The sequence below is a fragment of the Rhea pennata genome, chromosome 8, assembly GCF_028389875.1.
Source record: "Rhea pennata isolate bPtePen1 chromosome 8, bPtePen1.pri, whole genome shotgun sequence".
In the NCBI taxonomy this organism is placed as follows: domain Eukaryota; kingdom Metazoa; phylum Chordata; class Aves; order Rheiformes; family Rheidae; genus Rhea; species Rhea pennata.
This window is the reverse complement of record NC_084670.1, coordinates 6,159,257-6,181,341: the sequence shown is the minus strand read 5'-3', so window position 1 is coordinate 6,181,341 and position 22,085 is coordinate 6,159,257. Positions and strand designations below refer to the sequence as shown.

General features: G+C 59.3%; 2 protein-coding genes across 7 annotated transcripts; one reads left to right on the top strand and one right to left on the bottom strand.

The window, feature by feature from the left end:
• Positions 1-685: 685 nt before the first annotated feature.
• Positions 686-9,978, top strand: ACOT11 (acyl-CoA thioesterase 11). Of its 5 annotated transcripts, none has more exons than XM_062581966.1 (17): positions 686-1,176; positions 3,960-4,123; positions 4,328-4,397; positions 4,604-4,654; positions 5,285-5,345; positions 5,540-5,641; positions 5,750-5,885; positions 5,987-6,143; positions 6,224-6,343; positions 6,438-6,582; positions 6,706-6,761; positions 6,839-6,905; positions 6,985-7,068; positions 7,157-7,290; positions 8,970-9,101; positions 9,189-9,315; positions 9,428-9,978. In XM_062581966.1, exons 1-17 carry the CDS (start codon positions 977-979, stop codon positions 9,581-9,583), a joined length of 1,962 nt encoding a protein of 653 aa, XP_062437950.1. In that variant the 5' UTR covers positions 686-976; the 3' UTR covers positions 9,584-9,978. The 5 variants fall into 5 exon arrangements, with proteins under 5 accessions (XP_062437950.1, XP_062437952.1, XP_062437951.1 ...); XM_062581968.1 differs by lacking the exon at positions 686-1,176 and adding an exon at positions 1,689-1,891 and having other exon boundaries at positions 9,428-9,977; XM_062581967.1 differs by lacking the exon at positions 686-1,176 and adding an exon at positions 1,689-1,900 and having other exon boundaries at positions 9,428-9,977.
• Positions 9,979-12,509: 2,531 nt separating this feature from the next.
• On the bottom strand, positions 12,510-22,021 carry TTC4 (tetratricopeptide repeat domain 4). 2 transcript variants are annotated; one of them, XM_062581970.1, is made up of 10 exons: positions 21,651-22,021; positions 20,936-21,053; positions 19,545-19,706; positions 18,950-19,027; positions 18,051-18,175; positions 17,686-17,772; positions 16,625-16,839; positions 15,325-15,406; positions 14,135-14,217; positions 12,510-13,189 (listed from the first exon to the last, which is right to left on the bottom strand). In XM_062581970.1, the coding sequence occupies exons 2-10, from the start codon at positions 21,033-21,035 to the stop codon at positions 13,090-13,092; spliced, it is 1,032 nt and encodes a 343-aa protein (XP_062437954.1). In that variant the 5' UTR covers positions 21,036-21,053; positions 21,651-22,021; the 3' UTR covers positions 12,510-13,089. The 2 variants fall into 2 exon arrangements, with proteins under 2 accessions (XP_062437954.1, XP_062437953.1); XM_062581969.1 differs by lacking the exon at positions 21,651-22,021 and adding an exon at positions 21,139-21,235.
• Between the last annotated feature and the right edge of the window lie 64 nt (positions 22,022-22,085).

Sequence of the window (22,085 nt, the reverse complement as noted above, 5' to 3'; positions counted from 1 at the left end):
GCTTGTGGCGAGCGAGCGTCTCTCGGTGGCCCTCGCTCGGCCGCAGGAGGGGGAAAGCCGGCCCTCGCGAGCCCCGTTTAGAGCAGGTTTAACGGTAAAGGTGGCGGGAGCAGCGGGAAAATCTGTTGCGGGCTACCTGTTGCAAGGTGGCCGCGTGTGCGCGTCGCAGGGCACCCTGGAGCCTGCAAGCCGATTCCTTATTTCCTCTCGAATTATTTCTCCGCTGCATTTCCAGCGGCGGCGCTTGTGCTGTGTCTCCGTGTGAAGAGCTTTGATCAAAACTGTGTACTGTGATTACCCAGATGCGCCTATGAAAGCATGCAAATAATATACAAATAAAACAATATTGCCCCCAAAATAATAGACTGTAGAGTTAATGCAGTGACATGGTGAAATTTGCTTTTTCTTTCCCAATTTCTTGTAACTTTTTTCCCCCCTTTTTTCCCCCTTAAAAGCCCGGTTACAGCTGGTTCGGAAGCGGTAAGGCCGAGCAGCAGCTCAATATTTTCGGCTGGGTTTCGCCGGCCGGGTTAGCTCTGCCCGTCGGCAGCGGCCTCGCATCTGTTTCGCCGGGGAGAGGGCTGGGAAACGCCGGACGGCTGCCGAAGGGCTACCTTAAGAAAGCTGGGGATGACTATTTTTAAGGAAGTAGGCGGCGTGCGCTGGCTGGCGGCGGTCCCGGGACGGAGCCGAGCGCGGTCCGGAGGGCGCCGTGCCGCGTGCGCCCGCGTCCGGACGCCGCTGGGTGCCGCGGTGAGCGCGGGGCAGCTGCGCACGGGGCTTTGCGCCCCCTTTTCCCGCAAAGCTTCAAGCCGATGCGTTTTTCCGGCTCTCGCGTGGGCGTCTCGGCCCGTCCCATGGGAAGATTCCTGGCGGAGACGTTTGGGGCCTCTGGGAAACCTCGGTGGCTGCAAGGAGCCCGCACCGGCCTCCTTCGGCTTACCACGGGCAGGCGCCTGGGAAGCGGCTAGGGAATATGGCACGCGGGAATGGCAGCGGGGCCCGCGGCCGGCGCGGGGCTCGCGCGGCGTCGCCCTCCTCGCCGGGACCTTCGCTCCCGGAGACGCCCCACGGGGACTTTGCACCGCAGCGCCGGCGCCGCCGGGCCGGGGACACGCCACCAGCGGGACCCGCGCCGGGCTGCGGAGACAGCGGCAGTGGCATCTCCCGAAGTAGGTCAGGATAACGTCTCGGCGCGTGCGGATTGGCTTTCCGCCGTGGATGTTGCTCAGTTGTACAGCCACGTCCCCCGGGAGGATTCGCCGGCGCTGCCTCCTTCCCGCCGGCTCGTTCCTTGCAGCGCTCCGGGGATGCCGTGGCGTGGGTCCCGGGGCGCTCGTCGCGCCTTCTGCGAAGCGACTGGGGCAGCGGGCAGGGGAATAACCCGCTTGAAGGTCTTTTCCTCGTGCAAACTTTTTTTTTTTTTTAATTATTTTTTCATTTTTTTTCTTTGCTAGAACTGGGTCACTCGTGGGGTGACGGAGTCAGAGCATCCTCCGTCACCGAGGCAATGTGTCGCGTTGCCATGGGGACCCAAAGGCTGCATCAGTCAAGAGCCTTAAAAATCTGGCGGCGGAGCGAGGCTGGAGACGTTAACGTGGACAGGCGCTTCCTCGCGATAGCCCCGAAGCGCCCGCCGGCGAATACGCCGGGGCCTCGGTGGGTGCCGGGCTCGCTGCGAGCCTGCCGGCGTAGCTGGGAGTCTTTCCGGCAGCCGGCGGCGGGCCTGACCCTCCGGGAAGGAGGGGCGCGAGCGCGCGGCGCTTTCAGCTGCCGCCGGGCCCCGGCGAGCGCGCGCGCACTGGCAAGGGCACCGCCGCTCCGGAGGGCACCCGCCTCGGAGGCGCCGGCTGCGGAGGGGCGAGCCTGCGGCGCCGGGACCGGACCTGCGGTTTGCTCGGTTTTTAGCAGCTTTTCCAAGCTTTTTCTTTTTTTTTTTTCCTCCCACAGCTTTAGCAGCTTTTACAATTTTTCTTTTTTTGTTTTGTTTTGTTCCGGGAAGGGCTGTGCTGCGCGGGGCGTGGGCACGGCGCTCAGCGCCCTGCCGGGTGGCGACCGACCCCCCCCCCGGCGCGGTGCTGCCCCGGAGGGAGCCGCGGAGGGGGGGTAACGTCGGCCGGGCGCCCGGGGGCTTCGGGGCGAGACGTGGCACGCGGCAGGGACGTGTCCCGGGGTGGCGGTGGGGGACCGGGAAGCGCGGCCAGGATGGGCCCCTGGCTCTCAGCAGCCCTTCGCTCTCACACTCTTGCGCCGCTCTTGTGCTCGGCTCTTATTTTTATCCTGCCCTTTTCCAAAAAAAAAAAAAAAAAAAGCCCCGCCCCAAACCCCCCTAAACCCGGGGGAAATTCCCACGCCTGCGGCGAGGCACCGGGGTGCCCAGCTGCAGCTTTTCCCTCTTCTCGCAAAAGCCCCGGCACTGGCCTGCCTGCGGCACTCTGGCTTGGCACCCGTGGCGTTTTTCCATGGAAAAAAGCCTGCGGCTCTGGAACAACTCGTGACCCAGCTGGGGAAAAATTTCCCGCTGCTGCGGGTCGCTCCGGGTCGGAGATGTCTGCTTTAATCCTGGCCACGCTTCCCGTTCCTAGGGGGTCTCCTAGAAATGGCCAAGGGGAACACCGTCGTTCCCGAGGAGCTCTGCCCTGGCTCATACTGCGGCCCCCGGCTGCTCCCGCGGCCCCGGCGCCGGGCACGGCCGGGGGAAACCTGTAGCTGGCCGGTTTCTCTCCGTTCTGTTTTTCCGCGCCGGGGTTTGCGCCGGTCCTGCAAGGTCTCCGAGCGGCGGCTACGGGACCGGCGGTCTCCCCTTGGCCCTGCTGCAGCAACCGCTGTTCTGAGAGGCGAAGGGGCGCCCGGCTCCAGCGGCGTTTTGGGGATAACTCCCGTTTAAAAGAGGCTGGGCGAACCGCAGGGAAAAGACGCCGCTGCCGCGCTCTCGCAGCGGGCGCTCCGGAGGGGAGCCGCTGCTGGAGCAGAAAGCGGAAGGAAGCCGGTGACTTGGCCGCTCTCAGGTCCCCCCCGGCACTGCCTCGGGCAACGTGGGCTACTTGCAGGCCGAGTAGCTAGTTCTTCCCTGACTTTGCAGTTGCAATGCTGTTTTTTCCCCTTAAAAAGTGCTTCCTGCCAAGCTGGCAGGCAGGAGAGGCTCCAAAAAGAGGAAACTGTGAGCAGGTTATGCTCGATTGCGTAAACAGCTTAAAAACAGGAGTGTTTTTCTCCCTCTGCTTATGCTCCCCCCTCACCCCCTGGTTTAGTGCCTTTCAGATTGGGCTTGCGTGGGCAGAGGAGTTTCTCCGCTCGGGAAGGCCGGGGTGGGTGGCGGGTCGGGGTGCAGCCGGGCCGGGCGCACGGGCCGGCGGTGGCAGCGGCTGCGCTGGGCGCCCGCCTGGCGTGAAGCCGCACGGGGATGCGGCTCCTCTCCCCGTGTCATGGTGCAAGGGACCCGCTGCGGCAGAGCCGTGGGCGCGTTTCTGGTGGGAATGGTGCTGCGGCTGCCGCCGTCCCTGCTCCGCGCGGGACGTCTCGCGGGACGTCTCGCGGGCTCCCCTCGCGGGCCACCCGGAGGCTCTTCTCCGGCCACTGGCCTCGCCGCGAGCGCTGGGAAAGGCCTGGTGGGCGCCTGGGGCGTGTGAGCGGGGTGCTGCCAGGTTCCCGCGGGGCGCGGGAGTGAGGCACCAGTGGGTTCCCGCAGGGCACGGGAGCGGGGTGCCGCCGAGTTCCCGCGGGGCGCGGGAGTGGGGTGCCACCGGGTTCCCGTGGGGGCACGGGAGCAGGGTGCTGCCGGGTTCCCGCGGGGGCGTGGAAGCGGGGCGCAGCCGGATTCCCGTGGGGCATGGGAGCAGGGCGCCACCAGGTTCCTGTGGGGGCACGGGAGTGGGGCGCTGCTGGGTTCCCGCAGGGCGCGGGAGCGGGGCACCGCCGGATCCCTGCGGGTGCCTCACGGGCCCCGCTGCGCCCCGCAGGGCCGCGGCCGCCCGCCGGGGCAGCATGGCGAGCCAGGCGCCGGCCCGCAACGGCACCGAGGTGCAGATGAGCCAGCTGGTGCTGCCCTGCCACACGAACCACCGCGGCGAGCTCAGCGTCGGCCAGCTGCTCAAGTGGATCGACACGGCCGCCTGCCTCTCGGGTGAGCGCCGGGCGGCAACGGGAGCGGGCGCTCGCCGGGCCCGCGGCCCCGCCGGGGGCAGGCAGCAGAGGGAAAAGCCCCCTCGGCTGCTCCGCCTCCCCCCTCCCCACAGTTTTGCTCCCCAGCAGCCGGGGGAGGCACCGCAGCCGCTCGGGGAGACCCGTGGCCTCCCGGTGATGGCCGCCGTCCGCTTTGCCTTCGCAGCCGAGAGGCACGCCGGCTGCCCCTGCGTCACGGCCTCCATGGACGACATCTACTTCGAGCACACCATCAGGTACCCGCGCGGCGCCGGGGCGCGAGCAGCCCCGCGGGGCTCCGGTGCCGGCCGCCGGCTCGCCTCTGGCCTCAGCAAACGCCCGTGCGCGCTCGCGCGCGGCCGCAGCCGCTTCCCCCCCTTTCGGCACCAGCGTCGCCCCCGGAGGAGCCTCTTCCTCCGCTGCTAACGACTCTCCCCGTCTCTCGCTTCTCTTTCCGCACCAGCCCGAGGTGTAAAAGCGCTCCTGGGCGGCCGCAGGGGCAGAGCGGTGTCTGGTATGGACGTGTGAGCCGTAGCGTAGCCTCCTAACCCGGGGCCCCGGCCCCCGCCGTGCGCGCGCGGCGCCCGCTCAGTAACCCGCTAACGCTGCGGCGAGCTTCGCCTTTCCGTTCAAGTTCGTAGCGCCGGTCTCCTCAGAGCTGGAGGATGGCCGTGATCTAATAACGCAGTTGATATAGACCCTGTCTTTTTGTCAGTGTGTTGCCAGTAAGCTGCACTTACTCATTTGATCGGTGCCAGTTAGCGTAGGAAAGGCCGCAGAGCCAAAGTTGCCTGTGTGTTCACTCTGAAGCCTACTGAAGGCCAGAAGGGGGATGAGCCTGGCCTTGGAGGAGGAGGAGGAACTTGAGCAGCGACGCTGCCTGTGGCTCCCAGGCGGCCGCCCCCGCTGCCACGTGCAAAGAGGCCCGTGTGGGGCTGGCGTCTCTTGCCAGCAAAGGGAGCGGGGCCTCTGGGGGGGTGGGGGACCAGCCCTGCCCCACTGCCTGCGGAGGAAGCCGCTGGCGGCCCTGTTGCTCCTCGACCGGCTGCGTTTTCAGCGCGTGGGCCGGGCCGGGCCGGGCCGGCGCCCGCCGATCCCCCCCTAACGCTTCCGTGCCGGTGGGTTTTGTTTCCTTTTTCCCCAGCGTTGGGCACGTGGTTAACATCAAAGCCAAAGTGAACCGAGCCTTCAACTCCAGCATGGAGGTGCGTGCGCCACGACCGGCTCCTGCTTCGCCTGCCCGTAGACGCCAAACTGCTCCTCAGGCTTCCGCCCGGCGGGCTGGTGCCCCCCGCCCGGCCCGGCCCGGCCCGGCCCGGCCCGCGGCCCCGGCGGGGAGGCTCCGCGGGGGGCGGCCGGCGGGGCGCAGCCCTCCCAGCGGCGCCGTCTCCCCGGCCAGGTGGGCATCCAGGTCAGCCACGAGGACCTCTGCAGCGGGCGGCAGTGGAGCGTGTGCAAGGCGTACGCCACCTTCGTGGCGCAGGGCCGCGCCGGCGGCAAGGTGAGCGGGGCCCGCGCGCACGCCGCCGGGCCCCTCGGCGCTGCTGGCGCCCTCGCCCCCCGCCGGAGCGGGGCCTGACGCCCGGCCGCGGGGCCCCGGCGCGCTCAGGTCAAGCTGGAGCCGCTGACGCCGCGGACGGAGGAGGAGCAGATCGAGCACGGCATCGCCGCCGAGCGCCGCCGCCTGCGCCTGGCGCACGAGGACACCCTCAAGGAGCTGCTCAGCCGCAGCCCCCGCGAAGCCGGTACGGCGTCCCCGGCCGGAGCGGGAGCCTTGCCCGGATGGGGCCGCCGGCGGAGCCCGGCGGCGGGGGCTGAGCGCCGGCCCGTCCTCCTCCCGCGGCAGAGCCGGAGACCCGGGACGGCAGCGTGGCGGTGCCGGCGGAGAAGACCCGGGTGGAGAGCGTGGAGCTGGTGCTGCCTCCACATGCCAACCACCAGGGCAACACCTTCGGGGGGCAGATCATGGCCTGGATGGAGAACGTGGCCACCATCGCCGCCAGGTAGCCCCTCGCGCGGCGGCGGCGGCGTGTCCGTGGGGGGCGGCGAGGGCTGACGCGCCGCCCCCCACCCCCCCCGGCAGCCGGCTGTGCCATGCCCACCCCACGCTGACCACCATCGAGATGTTCCAATTCCGCGGACCCTCCAAGGTCGGCGACCGCCTGGTGCTGAAGGCCATCGTCAACAACGCCTTCAAGAACAGGTTTTTTTGGGGGGTGGGGGGAGGACGTTTGGGGAAACCTCGAGGCTGGCGCGAGCGCTACCGCTTCCGCCCTGCTTGTCCCCCCACCCTGCAGCATGGAGGTGGGGGTCTGCGCCGAGGCGTACGGCCAGGAGATGGCCACGAGCCGCCGGCACATCAACAGCGCCTTCATGACCTTCGTGGTGCTGGACGAGGAGGGCCGGCCCCGCACGCTGCCCATGCTGGCGCCCGAGCCGGAGGTGAGGACGCGGAGGGCTCGGAGGGCGCCCGCCGCCGGGTCCTCCCAACCACCCCCCCCCAAAAAAAAAAGATGTTTATTTTGGTGGCTTCTCCGTTCTCCTGACGCTTCTCCCCTCGCTCAGGACGGCGAGCGGAGGTACAGGGAAGCCAGCGCCCGGAAGAAGATTCGGCTGGACAGGTGAGCGGGGAGAAGGGGAGCCGCCGGGTCCCGCCGGCGGCCGACCACCGCCTGCCGCAAGGCTTGCCCGTCCCCAGGAAATACATCGTGTCCTGCCGGCAGACCGAGGTGCCGCTCTCCGTGCCCTGGGACCAGAGCAACCAGGTGCGGCGGCGCCCGCCCCGCGCGCCGGGCCGGAGCGGGGCCGCGAAGCCGCTCACGGCCTCCGCCGGCCCCGCCGCAGGTGTATCTCAGCTACAACAACGTCTCCGCGCTGAAGACCCTGGTGGCGAAAGCAAACTGGGTCCTTGCCCAGGAAAAGGGGAAGGTAGGGAGGGCGGCGGGCCCCGCGCGTGGCCGGGCGTGGGGGGGCCGCGCCGGGCGCCCGCCGCACCGCTCGCCCCGCGCCTTCGCAGGTGAGGATGTACACGCTGGAGGAGGACCAGTTCCTCTCCTTCCGCATGGAGATGACGGCGCGCGTCGCCGCCGCCCAGGCCTTCCCCCTGCTCTCCGACCTGCGGCGGCGGCACGAGTGGGACAGCCACTACGCGTGAGTGCTGCGGCACGGCGGGGGAGCGCCCCCGGCCCCTCTCTGCCCCACCGCTCTGCTGCCCAGGAACATCTCGGGGGGGTGCTGCCTGGGACCTCAGAGGTTCAACTCGGAGGCTGGTTCACCTCAGAGGCTGGTTCACCTCGGAGGCAGGTTCCCCTCGGAGGTTGGTTCACCTCGGAGGCAGGTTCACCTCGGAGGCAGGTTCACCTCGGAGGTTGGTTCACCTCGGAGGCAGGTTCACCTTGGAGGCAGGTTCCCCTCAGAGGCTGGTTCACCTCGGAGGTTGGTTCACCTCGGAGGCTGGTTCACCTCAGAGGCTGGTTCACCTCGGAGGTTGGTTCACCTCGGAGGCAGGTTCACCTTGGAGGCAGGTTCACCTCAGAGGCTGGTTCACCTCGGAGGTTGGTTCACCTCAGAGGCTGGTTCCCCTCGGAGGCTGGTTCACCTTGGAGGTTGGTTCACCTCGGAGGCAGGTTCACCTCAGAGGCAGGTTCACCTCGGAGGCAGGTTCCCCTCGGAGGCAGGTTCCCCTCGGAGGTTGGTTCACCTCAGAGGCTGGTTCACCTCAGAGGCTGGTTCACCTCGGAGGCAGGTTCACCTCGGAGGCAGGTTCCCCTCGGAGGTTGGTTCACCTCGGAGGCAGGTTCACCTCAGAGGCAGGTTCACCTCAGAGGCTGGTTCACCTCGGAGGCAGGTTCCCCTCGGAGGTTGGTTCACCTCAGAGGCTGGTTCACCTCAGAGGCTGGTTCACCTCGGAGGCAGGTTCCCCTCGGAGGCTGGTTCACCTCAGAGGTTGGTTCACCTCAGAGGCTGGTTCACCTCGGAGGCAGGTTCCCCTCGGAGGTTGGTTCACCTCAGAGGCTGGTTCACCTCGGAGGCAGGTTCACCTCAGAGGCTGGTTCACCTCGGAGGCAGGTTCACCTCGGAGGTTGGTTCACCTAGGAGGCAGGTTCACCTCGGAGGTTGGTTCACCTCAGAGGCTGGTTCACCTTGGAGGCAGGTTCACCTCAGAGGTTGGTTCCCCTCGGAGGCTGGTTCACCTCAGAGGCAGGTTCACCTCAGAGGTTGGTTCACCTCGGAGGCAGGTTCACCTCAGAGGTTGGTTCACCTCGGAGGCAGGTTCCCCTCGGAGGCAGGTTCACCTCAGAGGCTGGTTCACCTTGGAGGCAGATTCACCTCAGAGGTTGGTTCACCTCGGAGGCAGGTTCACCTCAGAGGCTGGTTCACCTTGGAGGCAGGTTCACCTCGGAGGTTGGTTCACCTCGGAGGCAGGTTCACCTCGGAGGTTGGTTCACCTTGGAGGCAGGTTCACCTCAGAGGTTGGTTCACCTCGGAGGCAGGTTCCCCTCGGAGGCTGGTTCACCTCGGAGGCAGGTTCCCCTCGGAGGCAGGTTCCCCTCGGAGGCTGGTTCACCTTGGAGGCAGGTTCACCTCAGAGGTTGGTTCCCCTCGGAGGCTGGTTCACCTTGGTGGCAACATTTCCCACCCCAGCTGGCCCCACGGCTCACGCAAGCCACGAACCAAAAGTGAAGCCATGAATCAGATTAAAGCTTTGTGGAAACCTGCCTCCGAGGCTCTCCGTGGGGCTGCCGGACCTTCTCCCCGTTGCGAGAAGGGGCCTCGGCGCGCCCGGGCGGCGCGGGCCCGCTTCGCCCCGTCTCACGGCCGCCCCGCAGGAGCGCCGAGCTGGTGCGGCGGGTGGACGAGGACGACGCCATCTACCGCGTGGTGAGCCGGGCGCTGAGCCGCGAGGAGAAGCCGCAGGACTTCGTCGTCCTGGCGTCCCGGCGGAAACCCTGCGACAAGGGGTAAACCGGGGCGCGCCACGGCCCCCGCCGGGTCCCGGCCCCCCGCGCCCCGCTCACCGTGCCCTCCTCCTCCTGCTCCCCGCGCAGGGACCCCTACGTGGTGGCCTTCCGCTCGGTGACGCTGCCCACCCACCCCCCGAGCCCCGGCTTCACCCGGGGCGAGACGCTCTGCTCGGGCTTCTGCATTTGGCCGGAGACGGAGGAGACGAGCAAGGTGAGGCCGCGCCGGGGAGGGCCGAGCTCGGCCGGGCCCCCCCGGCCGTCGAGGGGCCGGCGGCATCGCGACGGGCCCGGCCGCCCCCCGGCTCAACGCGGGCGCCCCGCAGGTGGCCTACTACAACCAGGCCACGCCGGGCTACCTCAACTACGTGACGACCAACGTCGCCGGCCTCTCCTCCAACTTCCACGCCACCTTCGTGGCCTGCGAGACCTTCCTGCTGAAGAACAAGGACGAGCTCATCCTGCAGCTCCGCGGTCTCTAGGGGCCCCGCGCGCCGCCGGGGCCGAGCGCTCGCCCTGGCAGGAGCAGCGGCGGCCGCGGCAGCCCGAGGGATATTCCCTCCCCCCCCCTTTTTTTAAACCATTTCCTTGCGGGCTTCCGCTGCCCGCTAGGGTGGGGAGGGGGGCTGCGATTTGGGGCGGGAGGGGACGCCCGCACCCTTGCCCCGCTCGCCGGCTTTCCCGTGCCGGGGCCGAGGGAGGGGAAGCTGGCCCCACGGACAACGGACGGGTCTCGCTGAAGGAGCTCGTTGCAGGGGCATCTCAAGGGGTCTTCTCGGCTAGCTGGGGGCAAGGGGAGCTGTGGGGACAGAGGCCGCAGCGGCAGGCGCAACGAGTGACAATAAAAGCGCATTAAAAGCAAAAATATATATATATTTTAAATATTTATATATATATGCATGCATATATATACACGCATACCGCGTGCCAGTGTCCCCCAAAAGGGCTGCAGAAGATGCCCAGAAGGACAAAGTCGCTCTCGGCCAAGCAAAGGCCGTGAAGACGCCGACGATTTACGGCCCTTGGCTGCAGGTGGGGACCGAGCGCCTTCTCCGAGGCGTAATCCCGAGGTTACGAAGGGGTTTCACGCGCGCAGAGAGGAGCGTGCCAGAATTGCCGTGCAAACAGGTACACCCGGACACCTTGCAGGGGCAGCAGGATGCGCCCCGAGGCGGCCGCTCCTCCGGGGCCGCCCCCGCCGCGCGCCCTGCCCCGGCCGCGCTGGCCGAGGGAGGCAGGACGCTGCCGCCGCGCAGCCGGGCGCTCCGGGAGCCGGCGGGCAGCGGCCGAGGCGCTCCCAGCAGGTTCGTCGTCGTTGAATTTTCCTTGCAGCGGAGCGGGTTTCTTCAGGCCTCGCCCCCGACTGCGACGAGCCCCAGTGCCGGGCGCCTCCCGCCTGGCTCCGGTTAACCACGTGCACCTGAGGCAGGGTGGGAGCAAGCTTGTTCATCACGGAGAAACTTGTGCTTTTTGGTTAAAAGGTGCAAAGCTGTCTGCAGCCTGAATCCCTTCGCCCGCAGGGTCTCGCTGCGCTTGGGCTGCTGAGGCCGGTCATAAGCAGCGGCAGGGTTCATGCCTGGCTCCAGCTGGGAGGAACCAGGTAGCAGGCGAATTTGAGAGCCCTTTTTGTGCGTAAAAGGGGCTGGGGAGACATTTAACGCGCCGCGGGCACTGAACGCTCGCAGTTCACGTCGCTGCCTTGCAGATCGTCGTCATCTTTGTCTGCGTGGCTGTTGCCGTGCAGTGCTGTGTTGAACGTGCAGTGATTTGGCCAGATAACCTCAGACATCCCAGCAGACGTGCACCGGACCAAGCGGAGCTACGGCCTGGGCCAGGAGATCGACTTCTATACCAGCAAATCCTACCAGAAGCTGCCTATAGGCGACCCCGCCTATAGGAAGACGTCCCGGCCGCTCATCCTCTACCACGCGTTGTCCTCCCTCTGCAACCTGTGCTGCCTCGCGTGCAACGGCCGCTCACCTCTCCGCCTTGTAAGAGAGCAGCCGCCGGCCGGCGACTCGAGGGGTGGGCGGCCGGAATCAGAGCTGTGGGGAAAGGGAAACTCCCCGGAGCCGATCTGCGCCGTGCTGTAAAACGATGAGGAGTTTTGGGGATTAAGTTTCAGCAGCCTCAGAGGGGCAGCCTGTCGCTTCTATTTCCCCTCTCTGCTGGGGAATCCCTATCCCCAGCTGATCACACTTACATACCACAGGAGTTTCCCATCACATCGAGTACCCTGAATAGATCATTTTGCCTTTTTCCTAATCCCCCACTACCAGAATGGTTTGCTTGCGGGTTCCTCCGGGGCTGTCCCTCCGCCGGTGCCATGCTCTGCCTCCTCCCGCGGCGCCTGGCCGGAGGCGAGGTGCTCCGGCCGGCACGCTGCCGCCCCGCGTGGTTTGTCCTGCCTGCTGCAGAGCGGTGCAGGGGACGCAGCGTGCCCCAGGCTGCGCGGGGGGACAGCTGCCAGCCGTCCTCCTCGCACAGTGCACTTCACAACGAGGATCTCTAGCAAAGTTCCCAGTTTGCAGACTCTGCAAAATTTGTAGATCTTCTTACTCTGAAAAGCTCTTAAAGCTTAGAAAAAGCTATGGCCAAAGTGCACCCACTTGCACCATTCAGCAAATACTGCTTCTTTTTGCTGCTGCTTTGCCAATTACAGAAACATTTTTTGTAATAGGTCAAAAACATGGTTTCAGTCATCAAGAACCACCTTGAATTTACACAGTACAGATGCACTCTGCTGGCTCTCTGGAAGTAACAATTTCTGATTGACTTTACAAAGTTGATGAACAAATCATTCACTACTTAGAAAGGAGAATGCTCAACTACTTAAACCAAGTTCTAATAATAATAGCAGTTAGTGCACAGTCAGAGGTGTTCACGGCAAGTAGTGGTTGTGGAACTGATTCAAAGCAGTACAGAACGGAGATAGACCTAAGTTGTGATATGCTTGCTTTTTCCCTGTAAAATATTTTTACTGTATCTGTGCACACTGAAGTAGTTTAAGAATAACTAAAATGGAACTTCAAACCTTTGTTTTCCTTAGAGCTGTTTGAATTCAGCTCTAGAGTGAGAAAAATCTCTGATCTTAGCAGAAGTGTTTATGGCTGAATAGCTTTTTAGTGTCCTGAGCACTTGATATATCTAAAATTGCAGTATATTTCTGCAATCACTATTTATCAGGGCAGCTCAGGGAGAGAGAGAAATGAGAGATTTAGAGTTACCTTTAATTAAAAGTTGAAAGCCAGCACAGGAGACCCTGTAGGTTCACTTTACCACTTAGTGTGATGGACAAGGCTCTTAGTGCATGGGATTCAAAAGAAAGACATAGTTATTTTAAACCAAAACCTATTTCATTCAATGAGAAAAACGATTGCCTTATTTATCAGGCAGGAATCAGTCTACTTAAAATAGACATGTTTACTTCCAGTTTACATAGGACAATAAGTCAGCAAAGCATACTGCTCCGAACAGAGCGCCCTGCATCACTCTGGTCAGCAGCAGAGCTGAGTGGTGAACACACAGCTGCTCCTTAACCCTCAGAGCCAGAGTGGGACCAGGCAGGAATCCTACTGTATCCGTCCTGTGCCAGCAGGCAGCACTCACTGCAGGCTGCTCTTAAGCCCCGGTAACTGCAGCCCCCTCTTGCAAGGCAATCGGTGATTTTTCACAGGTAAGTACAGTCGCAGCTGCTGCTGTTTCAGCCACAGCCAAGGGCACTGCTTCAGGTTTATTTTCACACACTGCATGCAGTCTATGAAAGAGATGTCCTTTTGTAAGCCAGCTGGACTTCTTTTAAGTGAACAATCCCCTCCTGCAAGTCCCCTACCCTCCTACCATCCTGCTTTGCTGGAAGTTTTCCCCCTGTGCAGTGATTCTTCCTCCCCTGAAATAGGCAATTTACTCTTGTACGAGCAGAAAGTGGCAGTCTAAGTGGGATGCAGACAGCAGTCTTGCACAGGATTCCTTGTTTCATTCATGCTCATTATAGCCGATGCACCTTCTTGCTAGCGAAATACTTCTTAGAGAAAGGAGAACGCTTTACAAATGCCAAAACTGTTGGCGTTCCAGCCTTTACAAAATACCTGCAAAGATGAAAAGGAGTCATTTGGCTTCCCTGTATCTGGCCAAGTGTCAGGCAAAGTGAGTGACTTTCTCTCCAGTTCAATAAAGATGACTTCCCAAAGGCTGATGACAAGCATTTTTGCTGATTAGCAAAGCCTTTCACAGCCTCAGCTACACATATTCAAGGCGGGGGTGGGGGTTTTATGTATCAATTTTTCTCCCAACATCTACTTTTAATTAGAACAGAGCACTGTTAGGCTCACTCTCAAAGACAGACTCTTTTTGCACAGCCCTTCAAGTCTGAAATCATAGGGATTATGCACGCTGCTGAGTTTTACAGTGTGACAGTCCACAGCAGCAGAACTAGGGCTCTGCTCCCGCTGTGACAGAGCAATCCACTAGTGTTTTGCAGCAGGACCTCTCCAGTTAGCTACAAGATGATGCAAGTTAATAGCCCAAGAACTACAATAATTTTTTTCACTCACAAACAGCCAGTTTTTCCTCGAATAACAAGTTAATTTCAGACAGTGAAACTGTGCTGCATGCTGCACTGGGGGCTGCTCAAACAGTTTGTGTGTAACAGCACTGTTAACCTTCATCATGTTCTCTGTATGCTGCTGCCTTTTTATTTATTTTTTATTTACTTATTTTTTTTTTAAGTAGCACTCTACTGATGGCATAGGAAACAGCCCCTTTTGGGCTCCTTTTTGTGTGTTACCTCCCCTTCCCATCTCCTTCTAATCCTGGAAAGAGTTGTTCTTTTTTGGAGAGAAGGAGTAAATTCCTAAAGCCAGGCACAAAGCCATGTGGTCCATTGCTTTACACCTTCTCAACCAAGAGATGCCAAGAATTAAAGACTGGTAATTTGGAGAACAAACTGCACTTAAAGCCCAAAGCTCACTCACTGTGCCTTCATGCTCTCACTGGAATCAAACAAGTGAAACAGTGACCTGGAGCAGCCTCACCTCTGGTGCTGCAACACTTGCAGCAGTGTGTGTTCTGGGTTCACTTCATACATTTCTGCTCTTTCTTCATCTTCAAAATAGAGCTGAAAAAGTTTGGGAAGGTTATTAAATACTTAAGATATATGAAGGCAAACTACTAAGCTGCACAAAGTCCAGTAACAGCACATCATACATGCAGTAAAGGTTTACCAAATTTTGGTATCATGCAATGACTGTCCATGTCAGATGCTAACTTCAACAATGCAGAAACTTTGTTCTGTGTAAATTCTAAGTCTTCCCTGCGTAAGTCAGTAGCTACTTTGCTTCTTATGATGGTGACAGCAGGAATGCAAAATATACTGTCTGTTTCTGAGCTCTACAGAGAAGCAGCCCAAATCCAACGGCTGCTTTTTAACTGGTGAAATGCAGCAACGGTATGAGCTAAACTTACTGGGCCTAAAGACATTTGAACGAAATGGAGCAGACTTCAGAGATTCAGCTCCAACCACTGCGCCTCAGATCGTGCATGTACACACTCACAGCTAGAATCGAAGTTTGTAATTTGGTAAACTACACAGCCACTGTCCCCTTGGGCCCGTCTGCTCACTGCACTAAGAGCCGTCCTGTCATGCAGGACACTGACGTAGAAAATGGCAAATAACCGTCTATATCCTTCTATATGCAATTCCTGAAAAATTCTCCATACCTTCTGCAGCCACAAACAATTCACATCCTGTATTTTTTTAAAACTCTTGCTAGACATATATTGACTTAATGGGATGTGTTTAACTCCCAGTACGTAGTTCCAAAAATAACTTTTTTTTTGTTGTTTTTAGTATTTTCTCATCTACATTGAACAACTTCACTACAAGTACAGTAAAAAAACCAGGTAGCTTACATCCTTGGTTGTCTAAATCTCAATTATTTTTATGAAGATGGGAATCAAACAGTATCTATGAATATCTTATAACCAATAAAACATAAGTGGAAGATAAAATGTCTTTTATTTTCCTTAATGAATTTTGTCTGTCTAAAAGTGTCAGCATATCTGGAAAATGTTCAGGTTTATAACAGAATATAGCTCTTCAAAACCTTATTTCACATCCATTATGGTAAACAGGTAAGAATGCTGTTGTTTTCATATACTCAAAGCTGCTTAATCTTACTCCAGAAATCACAAACTGAAGTAGAAGGAAAGTCAAATTGCTCACCTCAAGATTATTGGGAAGATATTTTCTCTCTAAATCCCAAGGGGGTAACTCGGCAAACATCACCGTTAAATGATCAATAAACCTAAAAGCCAAAATACAAAGCATTCTGAAACAACAAGAAAAACTAGAAACTACACTATTGCATCTGAGTAGTTCAGCTTCAGAAGTCTGTATACTTGCATTTGAATGATGGCAAAAATACAGCAGTAAAATAGAGAACAGACTCAAAAATAAGTTTAAATCAGTATAAAGGTCATAGTTGCTTTCCTTCAAACTACTTTCTTGCCTATGGAGACCCAGGCCATGTTTTAACTCACGTTATTGGTTACAAACTTGAGCGATGCAACGGCGTATTATTTTTAACTTTTTACTTTCACACTGAAAAAGATGCCAAACACTCTGCATTTTGTCTAAAATTGATTTGCCTTCCACATGGTCCTATCAGCATCATGTTTCATGGATTACAGTGTCCAGAATAAGCTTGTGTGTCGCAGGCAGGATTACTTTGGCACTCCAGGACTGCCAGTGGCCAAATTGTTCTAGGAACCCATTTTCACTTTCTTTAGTCATCAAAAGGTGTTCTGAACAATACTGTAAGAGAACTACAGCTTTACTAACCTGTTTCCGTTGTAATTTTGAGTTGTAAATTTGTTAGTAATTCTGAGGAATACACATGCCCCCCACAAAAAAAACTACAAATTCCAACCTCACAAAGCCAGAAAGTGAAGTCTGGATCAAGAAGAGTGGAATTCCCACCTTTCCAGTCACTTGCCTATCGTCTAAAAGGTCTACAGTATGACAGTCAGTTCTGCTGTAAGCCCTAGCAAAGGTCTTGTGTCGTTGATGGTCACAAAATGTCCCTTTTGGAAGCATCTTATAATTTTTAGGTTTATTTCTCTTTCTGAAGCTCACATATTCAGAGGGCTTTTAAACAGCCTCTTAATGAAAGGCATGCATGTGCATGGGGTACAGGTATTACTGAGCACTGTTCCAGGCTTGCACTGTAAGCCTCTTTAATCACACTGGCTAGGTATGACGTGCTTTTCCCTGCTCTAAATTTATTTAGCCTCTAGATTTTGGCCCTCCAGTATTTTAAGCACCATTTCTAAATCACAGAATAATGCAGGTTGCAAGGGACCTCAGGAGGACATCTAGTGCAACCTCCTGCGCAAAAGCCGCGGCAGCAGCGAGAGGAGGAATCTGGAGCTCTTTGACTAGCAGGACAGTGGTTCGCCCACTATCTCTTTTCACCCACCCACAGCTCTCCTTCGCTCAAGGATGATGCTGACAGCGCATTCACCTCGTGTTCTCGTGAAAAGCCGCAATGAAGTCCGTTTGCTCGTGCTCCGGGTACAGAAAGAGGACAGGCCAGTTTAGGTTGCCATCAGCATCTAAGTGCACCTTTGCCCCCGTGGCATTGTCAGAGTGGAATCCATCCAAGGACATCTCAGCCAGACCACCTGACACTTCCTCTTCCTCATCTGAGGGCTCAAGAATCACCTTGATATTTCTTTCCTACAAGCGAAGGAGAAGAAAAAAAAAGTGTGGTGGGAAAGGGGGACTATGATCGGGAAAACCAGCAGTCAGTAAAAGGACAAATCATGTCACTCTGACTAAAGAGTCTGCACTTAAAGATGCCACCAAAGGCCCTCCTACAGTATGGAGTAAGTGACTAGTCCTCACAGTAAAATTCATAACCTCAGCCAGAATCCCAGACTCCTTGTACAACGGATGAGCAGAGCTGGAAATCCAGAGGAGCCAGCATGCTGAGAGAAAAGTCGGAGAAAATGGCAGGGAAAAGGATGCATCTGAAATGCTGCTTCGGGGCAGTTAGCACACGTAACTTCAGGATGCAACTACACGCATCTGCTCCAGAGAACATTCTCTCTCTCAGAGAACTGAAGAAGGCTCGCTCTTTTCTTCAGAAAAGGAAATCAGAGCTTGTATAACAGTCCACAATACTTTAACATAGCCCCAACATCTGCTGAAGAAACAAAACAGCCAGGATTGTTTCTCTCCTCCACCCTATGAGGTGGCCTCCTCCGTTCTTCCACTGAAGTGATGCCCACTGGCAGCAAAGGCAGCAAGCCTCACTGGGCTGGCGTGATGCTACAGCCCACCAGGCAGACACCTCTCGGACGCTCGGTTCAGCTCCTAACACTGGGTTTGTATTTTACATTAACTGTTTTCTGAAATACATAAACAGCTCTGGGAACCGGGGCCAAAGCCATGCAGCTAAGGAGGATCATGATTTTGACTTAGAGTTTTTTGGCTCTAGCCCTCAAAAAGATGCATATGAAAACAACTCGAGACAACCAGGAAAACTATTGGGGGAAAAAAAGCAAATCCTCATTGGCCTACCTTTATTGCTGCAAGCAAACTTTCCTTTTGACACTGTTCCTTCCTCTCCATCACCTTCGCTTTCCTTGCATCCCGCTCCTCAGTTCGCTGCATGTAAGAAAAGGTTGCATCATGGTGACACACAGCAAGTCAACACTCACCATTGCTCTAATCTGCTGTGGAGTGGAGAAATCAGTTCAGATCTCCAAAAATATTCTAGCTCTTTCCACTGCATATCTCAACAACATACACTATGCAGAACTAGGCCACATAGGAACGTATATGGAGCAGTCTCCATCACATGAACCTAAAGTACTTTTGCTACAAATGGGGAGAACAGACCAGTCCTGGGACAGGTATAGTAGACTCTAGGCTGCCATATTTACCTTCAACTTGTCTGCTTTAGCTCTCACTTCCATGAGCTTTTTCTCTTTTGGGTCTATTTGCAAGCCGTCCTCGCACCATGCTATCGCTTCAGAAAAATTCTTCAGCTCCAAGTGGCAGAGAGCTCCTGAAAGAGTTAAGATTTTAAGTTTCTGGCATTGGAAACAATATAGAACTGCTATGCAAACTGGCGGTTATGAAGACAGCGTTAGACCTAGTGCCTTTGAAAGGCATAAACAGCAGCAGATGCTATTGCTTCACAGGGTATTTTAAATGGTGGTATTTCAGCAGGTGTACTAAACTGAGAAGAAAATCTAAAATACTTCAGCAGTTACTGTACCATTTGCTAGTCAGAAATTAGTAGAGTGATGCCAGTACCTGTTACAAGTAGAATTATATCTTTAGAATTCACATTTTAACATTGGTCTCATAAGGTAAAACAAAGCAGTGATTTCCATGGAACAAAAAGTGACAGAAGTGCCCAAACACTGGAAAACAGCCAAAGTTATGTTCTACAGAAACCCATCCGAAGTTGTTTTACAGATATGGAAGCTGAAGAAGAAAAAGAGCATTTGGATCAAAAATCCAAACCAAAATGTACAGTTCTTTTCTGATAGACATAGGAATAACAAAACAAGGGAAGCAAAGATACTGCCTACAGCCTGTGCATTACATTTTTGAAACAAATGGAGCTCTGAAACAATGTTACGCGCTCTTAGCGATTTAGAGTTTATAAACATTTTTCTTTAACACAGAAACACACTGTGAAACAAAGTGAGATGTAACATGCAGTTCCAGGGCTTATAACACTAACAGCATGACATGTTAAACAACATATTCAAGGCTGTTCTGAAAGGACATTCCTTCTCCTCCACGCAACAACACATGCTTCCATTTTTACCTCTTATGATCGCTTTGAGATGGGTGGGCTTCAGCTTTCTCGCCTGGATTGCATCACTGAGAGCAGAACGGTAGTTACCTACAAACAAAGCCAAACTGCTCAGAACATTTTATTTATGTTTCAAATCCACGCAGACTTCAAGGCAACAGAAGTCTTATGCAGTGACTGCATAATTCACTGCTTCTACAACCACTATGAGGCAAGTGAAGGAGAACAGAACAACTTAGCAGCAAAGTAAAGGATAGGAATCAACTGGGCAGGTGAGAGACAAATAACATGACTGCAGGCAGACGATTACCAACGTGCAACACCATTAAAGGCCAAAAAAGGTCAACCCCTGCTGCACTGGTGCTGTTGGCAGGGCAGGCAGTAAGCTTAAGACGGCTGGGAAGAAGCGACAAAACGTTTCGCTTCACCGCGGAGCCCAGCGCATGCTCTGCGGAGCCCGAGGCCCCACCTCCCCGGGGCCAGCTCAGCATCGCAGCCACCGGCCGTGCCACTGCCTGGGCCCCCCGGGTCCGGAGGGCTCAGGGCGCCCTTCCGTCACGAGTGGTGCGTTAGAAGAGAAGGAGAGGGGGAACCCAGCGCGGGCTACCCAGGCGGGCCTGCGCGGCTGCGCGGTTGGCGTGCAGCACGGCGCCCAGCTCCGGGTCCTCGCACTTCTTCCTCAGCCCTTCCGTGTAGGAGACCACGGCCTTCCCGTAGTCCTTCTCGCGGAAGTACTCGTTCCCCTCGTCCTTGTACAGCCTGGCGAGCTCTGCAGGGAGGGAGCAGGGCGCTGAGCGGGGACTCGCGGCTCCGCGGGCGCTCCCAGAACCGCCCCCCGCACACCCCCGTAACGAGCCCCCTGAGCACCCCCTTAACCAGCCCCCCAGCCTTGCACATCCCCTTAATCACCCCCCACCCCGTAGCCTGCGAACCCCCCTAACGAGCCTCCCCCGGCCCTGCGCACCCCCCTTAACGAGCCCCCCCCGGCCCTGCGCACCCCCCTAACGCGCCCCCCCCGGCCCTGCACACCCCCCTAACGAGCCTCCCCCGGCCCTGCGCACCCCCCTAACGCGCCCCCCCCCGGCCCTGCGCACCCCCCTAACGAGCCCCCCCCCGGCCCTGCGCACCCCCCTAACGCGCCCCCCCCGGCCCTGCGCACCCCCTTAACGAGCCCCCCCCCCCCGGCCCTGCGCACCCCCTTAACGAGCCCCCCCCCCCGGCCCTGCGCACCCCCCCTAACGAGCCTCCCCCCGGCCCTGCGCACCCCCCCTAACGAGCCCCCCCCGGCCCTGCGCACCCCCCTAAAGAGCCCCCCCCGGCCCTGCGCACCCCCCCTTAACGAGCCCCCCCCGGCCCTGCGCACCCCCCCTAACGAGCCTCCCCCCGGCCCTGCGCACCCCCCCTAACGAGCCCCCCCCGGCCCTGCGCACCCCCCTAACGAGCCCCCCCCGGCCCTGCGCACCCCCCTTAACGAGCCCCCCCCGGCCCTGCGCACCCCCCTTAACGAGCCCCCCCCGGCCCTGCGCACCCCCCTAACGCGCCCCCCCCGGCCCTGCGCACCCCCCTTAACGAGCCCCCCCCGGCCCTGCGCACCCCCCTAAAGAGCCCCCCCCGGCCCTGCGCACCCCCCTAAAGAGCCCCCCCCGGCCCTGCGCACCCCCCTTAACGAGCCCCCCCCGGCCCTGCGCACCCCCCTAACGAGCCCCCCCCGGCCCTGCGCACCCCCCTTAACGAGCCCCCCCCGGCCCTGCGCACCCCCCTAACGAGCCCCCCCCGGCCCTGCGCACTCCCCTTAACGAGCCCCCCCCGGCCCTGCGCACTCCCCTAACGAGCCCCCCCCGGCCCTGCGCACCCCCCTAACGAGCCCCCCCCGGCCCTGCGCACCCCCCTTAACGAGCCCCCCCCGGCCCTGCGCACCCCCCTAACGAGCCCCCCTCCCCCCCCCCGCCGCGCGGCGCCCCAGCCCCGGCCCGGCGCGGTAACCGGCCCCGCCGCCACCTGCCGGGCTCCGCTCCTCGTCGAAGATCAGCGACTGCAGGCAGGCGAGCTCGGGCTGCCGCGCCGCGTCGATCTCCGCCGGGCACCGCTTCATGAACATGGGGATGGCCTCCAGCTCCTGCCGGCACGCGCCGCGCCTCAGCTGGGCCCGCCGCGCCCCCGCCGCGCCCCCTCCTCTCCCCGCCCCCGCCGGCCGCCCCCACCTGCTCCCAGGTGCTCTCGTTGAAGCCGCCGCGATACCGCGGCGCCGCCGCGCCGCCTGCCCCGGCCTCCGCCATGCCGCCGCTGCTGCCGCCCGCCACACCCCGCCCCTTCCGGCCGCCGGCCCCCCTTCCGGCCGCCCACAAGCCCCGCCCCCTTGATCCCGCCCCGCCCCCCACGCAGCCCCGCCCCCGGCCGCCCCCAGGCCCCGCCCCCGGCCGCCTCCAGGCCCCGCCCCGCGAGCCCCTTGGCGGGCAGCCCCGGAGCCTTCGGCAGCGCCCTGAGACGCGCGCTAAACGCCGTGCTCAGCCCCGGCCGCCGCCCTGCTGCCCCGGGCCTGGCCACGGCACGGGGAGCTGCCCAGGAGCGCAGCTGACACGGTGCCACCCTCCGGGGGAGCCCCAAGGGGATCCCGGGAGCCCCGCGCTGCCGCCTCGCCCTGCTCCCAGGCCCTGCACCACCCAGTTACTTCCACCAACAGCAGCAAAGCAGTCAGGATGTTTGTACCCCCCACCTTCCTGAAACCGGTCTGTCACCGCTCCCCAACGGCGTCAACAGCAGCCACCGGCAGGATCTCCCCTGCTGCATCTACCTGCAGGCCTGGGGTCAAGAGGCCTCACACCAGGCTTCATTTCCTGCCAATTCAGAGCACCAAGGCATTTTCACAGTGAAAAGAGCTCTCACGCTCAACAGAAGGAAGAGACCTCTTTTCTTTCCCTCTAAAGATCCAGCATTCAATAATTCACTGTCTGAAAGAGGCTGATAAAAACCCCTCTCCCTTCTCCAGTGCTGCTGCCTCTGCTGCTCTGCACATTCGATGGGGGAGATGTCAACCGCCTGCATGGTGCAGGCGCTCCATGAGGGCTCGCCCCCTAAGTGGCACGAGGGTACACGCAGCTCCTGCGACTCCTTGGAAAGGACCTGGGGCTATTCAGACACATTCAGTGCA

Bases quoted from the DNA above. Each gene is read 5' to 3' on its own strand.
- ACOT11 (XM_062581964.1), top strand. From the start codon at position 3,088: ATGCTGTTTTTTCCCCTTAAAAAGTGCTTCCTGCCAAGCTGGCAGGCA. The intron at 4,655-5,284 runs GTATGGACGTGT...CTTTTTCCCCAG, and splicing joins CAGGGGCAGAGCGGTGTCTG to CGTTGGGCACGTGGTTAACA. The intron at 9,316-9,427 runs GTGAGGCCGCGC...GGCGCCCCGCAG, and splicing joins AGACGGAGGAGACGAGCAAG to GTGGCCTACTACAACCAGGC.
- TTC4 (XM_062581969.1), bottom strand. From the start codon at position 21,213: ATGGCGGAGGCCGGGGCAGGCGGCGCGGCGGCGCCGCGGTATCGCGGC. The intron at 21,054-21,138 runs GTGGGGGCGGCC...GCGTGCCGGCAG, and splicing joins ACGAGAGCACCTGGGAGCAG to GAGCTGGAGGCCATCCCCAT. The intron at 15,407-16,624 runs GTGAATGCGCTG...TTTGGCTTTTAG, and splicing joins GCTTTTCACGAGAACACGAG to GTTTATTGATCATTTAACGG.